At 55.0% G+C, this 7,185-nt stretch overlaps 1 protein-coding gene across 4 annotated transcripts in view; it reads left to right on the top strand.

Annotated features, from left to right (window-relative positions):
- The first annotated feature begins 6,786 nt into the window (after positions 1-6,786).
- The window catches only part of PMEPA1 (prostate transmembrane protein, androgen induced 1), a 42,820-nt gene continuing 42,421 nt past the window's right edge, over positions 6,787-7,185 (top strand). For 2 of the 4 annotated variants that reach the window (XM_086852642.1, XM_086852641.1), the window contains exon 1: positions 6,787-6,986. In XM_086852642.1, coding sequence (XP_086708768.1) covers positions 6,884-6,986 — 103 coding nt within the window. In that variant the 5' untranslated portion in view covers positions 6,787-6,883. The remainder of the gene's footprint in view (positions 6,987-7,185) is intronic. The other 2 variants (XM_023939590.2, XM_023939589.2) reach the window with 1 other exon arrangement.

Genomic DNA, 7,185 nt, shown 5'->3' with positions numbered 1-7,185 from the left:
GCATTTGTGTTCCAGGATCCTCCCTCTTCCCTAGCCCTGCCGTTTGTTTGCTTTTCTGTCTCGCTGGTGTGGCAGCCTCTCCTCTCGCAGGTTTACGAGGCCGTGCCTTGTGCGAGCACAGGCCCCGGGCAGCCCCGGCTGTGCCAGCGGGCGATCGCCGGGGGCTCACGGGGAGCCACCGGGGCCGCGAGGAACGAGTACAGCCTAAAGGAAAGCCGAGTTTAAGGGCACGGGACAGGCAGGCTCGGCCTGCACAGGGAACGGGGGACCTCATGGCCCAGCCCTGCCTGCTGGCCGTCTGTCCTGCCCGGCCCGAGCCCTGGCTGTCTGTCCGTCCGTCCGGCTCAGGGCAGGGCACGGTCAGCGCCCGGCACCCCGCAGAGGTGATGCCGTAAGTCCCAGCCTGCTGTGCCGGTTCATGACCGGGGCAGGAAGCGCTGGCAGGGCCGCGGGTGCCGCGACGCTCCCGAGGCGCACGGCCCGCAGCGCCGGGGGTCGGGGCGGCCGCGGGCCCGCGCTGTCCCTTTAAGGCGGCGGCGCGGGAAGGCGCGCGCTGCGCCTCTGTCACGGCCCCGGGTCACGGCGCGGTCACGGCCCCGCCCCACGTGGCGCCGCCGCCCGCATGGCCGCTCGCCACGCCCCCTGCGCTGATTGGCTGCCTCGCGCACCGCGGCCGCCGCCGCCACTTCTGATTGGCTGAGCCCGAGCGGCCTTTACCGGCGGGGGCGGGGCCGAGCCTGCCCGTGACACCGGGGCCATCTGGGGCTGCCCCGCGGCCTCCGTGCGATTTAAAGGGGCCGCGCCCCGCCGGGCTAGGCGAGCTCGGTTCTGGGGGCACGGTCCCGCTGGGTTTTCCATGCGACACCGCTGGCGCATTCCTGGGGATACCCTTATGGTACCCCGCGGGTGATGGCGATGGCGGGAGGAGGGCTCGGGCTCGCCCTGTGCTGCCGCTGAATGGCGACTTAAGGCATCTTCAGAGCCTCCTCCTGCTCCCCCCGAGTTTCCCTGCGGCAGGCGCGGAGGGGCTCCAGGGATGAATCCCGAGCTGCTGCCCGTGTTGGGCCCGGGCCGTGAGCGGGGCCTGCCCGGCCCGGCAGCTCCAGCCCAGCCGTGTGAGGCCAGGCGGAAAAACGCAGGGCAGAGCCTGCGTCTGCCCGAGCTCACCTTTCATGCAAGAAACAAAAGCGCCAGAGCGCAGGAAATGTGTTTTGAGAAACGCCAGCGTGTGTAGTGTTTTTACAGTGGGTGTAGATGGGCATCGAACAAGGCCAGGCCCATCCGGGAGCTGCTCCAGATGCTCCGGTTCCCAGAGCGGTTCCGGAAGCAGTTCCCAGAGCGGTTCCCAGAGCGGTTCCGAGAACGGTTCCTGGTTCCGAGAGCGGTTCCTGGTTCCGAGATCGGTTCTGAGAGCGGTTCCTGGTTCCCAGAGCGGTTCCTGGTTCCCAGAGCGGTTCCTGGTTCCGAGAGTGGTTCCCAGAGCGGTTCCGAGATCGGTTCCTGGTTCCCAGAGCGGTTCCTGGTTCCGAGAGCGGTTCCCAGAGCGGTTCCGAGAGCAGTTCCAGGAGCGGTTCCGAGAGCGGTTCTGGGAGCGGTTCCTGGTTCTGAGAGCGGTTCCCAGAGCGGTTCCCAGAGCGGTTCCGAGATCGGTTCCTGGTTCCCAGAGCGGTTCCGGGAGCGGTTCCGAGATCGGTTCCTGGTTCCGAGAGCGGTTCCGGGAGCGGTTCCAAGAGCGGTTCTGAGCTGCCTCCCAGCATCACTCAAGTGCTTCCTGGGATGAGCCTGAAGTCTTCACTTGGCTGTGGCAGAGCTCAGGGTGACCTTGGTTTGCTCTCCAGAGCGCCATTCCCCTCTCCACAGCGCCTGGCGTTCCCTTAAATCAGGGCTTATTTTATGTCCATGCAGTTGGAACTCTTCCCTCGGCGCTGTTTTATTTTCCATGTGCCATCCCGGTTTCTCCAGCACAAGGAAATGAGGTGTGCTCAGGCGGGGAGCTGGGAATTCAGAGGGTGATGTATTCACTACCAGTGCCTCAACAAAATGTAAAGGTAGGGTGGAGGCTTTCCAGTGATGTCAGCCGGAGTTATATCAGGCCCCTGATGAGACAGAATGGCTTGGAATTACATTCTGGTGGCTTCAGTGAAAAATTTTCATTTCAAATACTGACTTTATCCCTCCTGGCTGGGAATAAAACCTCCTGAGTGGGACCCTTGACTAAAGCTGCTGAGCATCCGTGTCCCTGTGGCATTGTTCTCCTCTGTGGCAGCAGAGGTCCTGTTCTAATTGTTGGGAAGAAAACCTGAGTTTCTGGTACCAAGCAGTTAAAAAAATAAACTTAAATTGAGAGTTAGTCACCAGAAAGTGGAAACCATGTCTGGAATTGTTAGAAATAAGGCTTGCTTGAAAATAAATATAGAATTATTCACCATGGTAACTATTGCCCTATTGCGTTAGTGTGTATCGATTTAACATTAATCCAAAGACTAATGCTGTGAAATATTTGGGCTCTTTAATGGACAACTGTTTAGTTAACAAAGCTTTGGGGAGTTGTGGAGTTTTTTTTGTTTTGTTTTTCCTTAGGTTGTCTTGAACACGATTTGACTCGTAAGGTTACTTATTTCTCAGATGGATCTTGCTTTTCCATTACATTTTGTGAATTTATCCATAGTGCTGCACTGTAATGATCTAAGTGATGCTGCAGTGAGGAATAAAAGGAAAGATTTAAATGTGACTGCACAGGCAAATGCCTGACTTCTGGTCTGGCACTGAGTGAAATTACGTTACAATCCCCGACTAGCCAGAGCAGACTGATGTGCCCATGCCCTTCAGTTTGTCCAAGGATCCCAGATGATCTCAGAGCTCCTGTGTGTCCCTTTCCATGGCTGCAGAGCCGGAGGCCCTGGGAGCAGCCTTGGCTTTCCCTGAAATTTTACGACAAACCCAGGAAGCGAAGGGAGATCTCACAGTTCCAGCCTCATCCTGGAGCCGTCTGAGGTGTCTCCAGGGAAAACATAAAAAGGAATGGAAAAAAGCTGATCAGTGACAGAATACAGGAGCCAAAATCAACAAGAGTGTGTTCTGGAAACGTCCCACAGATGAGCAGCACTCGCTGCTGGGACAGAAGCTCTGACAAATGCATTGGGCTGGAGGCTGGATGGTGTCATTACAAAGAACAGGGTGAAGCATTTAAGTTAGCTGATGTACTTTTAATTTTTACAAGCCCATCTGGGATGACTTTAATTATTTGTTCTTAAATCATGGCGGAAAAATGCTGATTATTCTTAAAGCCACATGAGTCGTTCAGATGAAATGGGGATGGTGGTAAACAGCATTTTTAAACCAGCATCGACTTGCAAACAGTTATTTTTTCTTTATTTTTAAAAAAGCTTGGAAAGATGTGTGAACTTGCAGCAGCCTGCACCTGAAACGGGAGCCTTTATCCACCAAAGCTTTGTGAACTTGTAAAAACTCCCCCCAGAAGGAGCTGATTCATGGGGCGAGGGCGGGCACCTCTGCCACAGCTCCAGGGCAGCCTGGGCACTGGGTTCTGGCAGTGCCAGTGCTCAGGCCACCCCATCTCCTGTCCCTGGGCCCAGGGTGATGCCTTTTGAAAGGCAAAGCCGTGCCTGTTGCAGTGGAAGTTGCAGAGCAGGACCCTCCACTCAAGGAACTGTCCTGCCTCAGAAGAATAATCCATTGCTTAGAGCTGCGTTCGCTCTCTTGAGACCATTTGAGGGTGTCCCAACTGTCTTAAAATCCAAGAATTCTGAATCAAACGTGAAATGTGGCCTCATCCAGGAGGCTGAAGAGCTCAGAGGGCACGGCAGGGCTGGTGCTGCCAGCTGGGATCTCACACGACACAGGGACACGTGCAGTCTTCACCTTGACTTATTTATGGCAATGCTACGTGTTTTAAGTGCAAAAGATGTTAGTTGCAAGCTGGTAGGCTCAGATAAGCTTCCAGCCACCTTTTCTGGCCAGTCAGGCAAGATCCTTTGGAAAAGTGTTACTAATATTTGACTACCAAGTGTTTTAAACATAATATAAAGATATGTTACCAGATAAATAATAATAAAAGTCATTTGATTGATAAAGCATATCTGAACTGGAATTTGTCTTCAGAATTTTGACTGTGTGTGTGCCTGGCTTTAACTTTCTTGATATTCTTTCTGGGGCTGGTGGGCCCAGTGTCCCTGGAACAGGGGTAATGTTTCTTCACATTTTCACAAAAAAATCTAAATTTTCATTTCTAAAAATTTGACTGCCACAATATAAGCTGAGCCCCCAGAAATAACCTGAAGGAATCAAGATTACCCCTCCTGCGTTACTGATGAGGAAACTGAGGCAGGGAACAAAATAGAAAATAGGATTGGAAATGCTTTGTCTCCAGTTCTAGCACAGATTTTTTTTTTTTCCAGTAATTGTCCCTAAGCTCCCTGCATACCAACTCCCACCTCTGGTGCCACCCCAGCACCTTCTCTTGCCTTTGGGAATGGCACTTTTTGGATAATTCATGTCTGCCCAGTGCTGGGAAGCACAAACTTCCCAAAGCTCATTTCTGTCCGAGCCACACGATCCTCTTCCGTGTTTCCTTTGGATTAGTAATTGTGGGGAGTTACCGTCTGTTGAGTGGCAAAGAGTAAAAGATTAAACAACCTGGGAATTCCTTGTTCCTTCTCTCCAGGCATTTTCACAGTATTGGATGGGGCTGCAGGAGTAAAGTACAGGTGTGTATTAACATTAGTTTGTAGTAGTCATGTAGAAAGAAATTCCTTTTTTTGGGCAGGGAAATAAAGGTAAAACCTTACCAATAAGTGCCACTGTCTCTGACCCAGATTTTGAGACCATTCATCTTCTGTGATTGCTTCAGCTTTGTAGGAATAGGATTTCTGCTGGCTGGTTGTCTGTCCCCACCTCGGTGCATCTTCCCAGCAGCATCTCTGGGGAATGCCTCAGATACTCCCAAATCCTAAATCAGAGCTATCAACAGTTGTGGGGAAATGTGCTTTCTTAGGAGATAACTGAAGCTGCCTTTATCTGCCAGTAACAGGATTCACCAAGTATTATAGCAGCTACTTCACACCAGTGTGGTTAAGCTTGTTTCAGCATTTTTATTATAAACCTTTGTTTTACGGGTTTATTTCCCAGAAAAAAAAAAAAGAAAAAAGTCTGTCTTGACTAAAGCTTAGCACATTGAGCCCTTAGGGAAGAGAGGATGTTTTTTCCTTTTACCTGTCTTGCAGTGAATGGGGTCACTCCATTTTACAGCATGTGGTTCGAAATAAAAGTGGGAATGTGTCATGAATAGTTCCTGAGCTCTGAGCAGCACCCCTGGCACTACCACGGGAGCTAATGGTAGAATTTTCACTGAGCTCAGCCATTGAGAGAGGGAGCAGACTGGTCGTTACAGGTTTATCCCCCACATTTCTTTTCCAGTCTTTCCCACTTTGCTGTCTGAAATGCTGCACTGGGGTTAGTTAATTCACACTGGGGCTGTGTGAAGTGAGGATGAAGCCCTGTGGCTCAGTGCGGTGGGGCTGGGGCTGAAGGGGGTCCCCAGAGCTGGGTGGGTGTTGAGGGGTGAGCCTGACTTTTCCAGCAGGATACACAAATCCAGGTGCTTTTGGAGCTGATGTGCAAAAGCTCTGCCAGGTCCTGCTGGAGGCTGGGGGTGCCACTGGACCCACCTGGCTGGGCTCAGTGCAGGTGGTACTTTGAAGATGCGCTGTGGGTGGGTGGGTGCAGTAAATATGACTGGAACATCTCTGATGAGGGAAGGCTGAGAGAGCAGGGTCTGTTCGGACTCAGGAAGGGACATCTGAGAGGGGACATAATCAATGTGTGTAAATATCTAAAGGAAGGGTGCCAGGAAGATGGACCAGGCTCTGCTCGGCGATGCTGAGCACAGCACAAGAGGCTACAAAACCGATGGCCAGGAATTTCCACCAGAACATGAGGAAGAACTTTGTTCCTGTGCAGGTGAACGAACACGGAACACATTGCCGGGAGAGGGTGTGGAGTCTCCCTCGCTGGAGATATTCCAGAAGTCTTCCGGACACAATCCTGTGCCCTGTGCTCTGGGATGACCCTGCCTGAGTCGGGAGGAGGGACACAGGTGACCCACGGTGGTCCCTGGAGCCTGACCCGCTCTGCGCTCCCGGGGGTCCCGCGACCCCGGCAGCCGCTGCCCGGTCCGGGCGGAGCCGCACCGAGCGCTCCCCCGGTGCCGGTGCCGGCGGCGGCGCGGGGAAGGGGAGGGAAGGGAAGGGAAGGGAAGGGAAGGGAAGGGAAGGGAAGGGAAGGGAAGGGAAGGGAAGGGAAGGGAAGGGAAGGGAAGGGAAGGGAAGGGAAGGGAAGGGAAGGGAAGGGAAGGGAAGGGAAGGGAAGGGAAGGGAAGGGAAGGGAAGGGCAGTCCCCGTCTGGCGCTGACGTCACGGTCCCGCCCGCGGCGGCGGCGGCGCGGCCGCGTCCCCGTGGCCGTGAATGAGCGCGGGGGGCGGGAGCGGAGCGGAGCGGGAGCGGGCGGGCCGCGCTCCCACCGCGCTCCCACCGCGCCTCGCCCCACAAAAGTGCGGGGCTGCCGCGGCCGGGCCCAGCGCCGCCGCTTCCCGGGCCGGAGGGGCGCGGAGCAGCCGCGGGGCCGAGCGGAGCCGCTGCCGGGGGCGCTGCGCCGCGCCGGGGTTTTTTATTTCCAATTTCTGATCGCAGCTGCATTTCCCTCCCTCCGCCCCCCCGCGCCGAGGAGGAGCCCCGGCTTTATGTGGTGCTGCCCGGGGAGCGCTCGGCGGCCGGGAAGTTCTTTGTGTCGCCGTCGCCTTCCCCCCCTTTTTTTTTTTTTTTTTTTTTTTTTTTTTTTTTTTTTTTTTTTGGTGTGTGTGTTTAAATGTATAACTTCATGGGGCTGAACAGCACGGCCGTAGCTATTCAGCCCAATGTGTCCTGCACATGCAACTGCAAAAGGTCTTTGTTCCAGAGCATGGAGATCAGTAAGTACCCGTGCTGTGCTCCGGGGGAGGGTGCGGGAGGTGCCCGGGATGCGGGGGTGCCCGGCGGCTGCCGGGACCCTTGGCTGCGATGCGCTTTCCTCCCGGAGAGGTTTTCCTCCCCGCTGCGTGCGATGCCCCCGCTCTCATCTGTTGCCGCTGGGATGTCGCTGCGGGTGTGACACGGCGCGGGCCGGGCTGG

This window comes from Cyanistes caeruleus, chromosome 16, assembly GCF_971803275.1.
Source record: "Cyanistes caeruleus chromosome 16, bCyaCae1.hap1.1, whole genome shotgun sequence".
In the NCBI taxonomy this organism is placed as follows: Eukaryota; Metazoa; Chordata; class Aves; order Passeriformes; family Paridae; genus Cyanistes; species Cyanistes caeruleus.
Note: the sequence above shows the minus strand (reverse complement) of the source record. Positions and strands in the feature narration are given on the sequence as shown.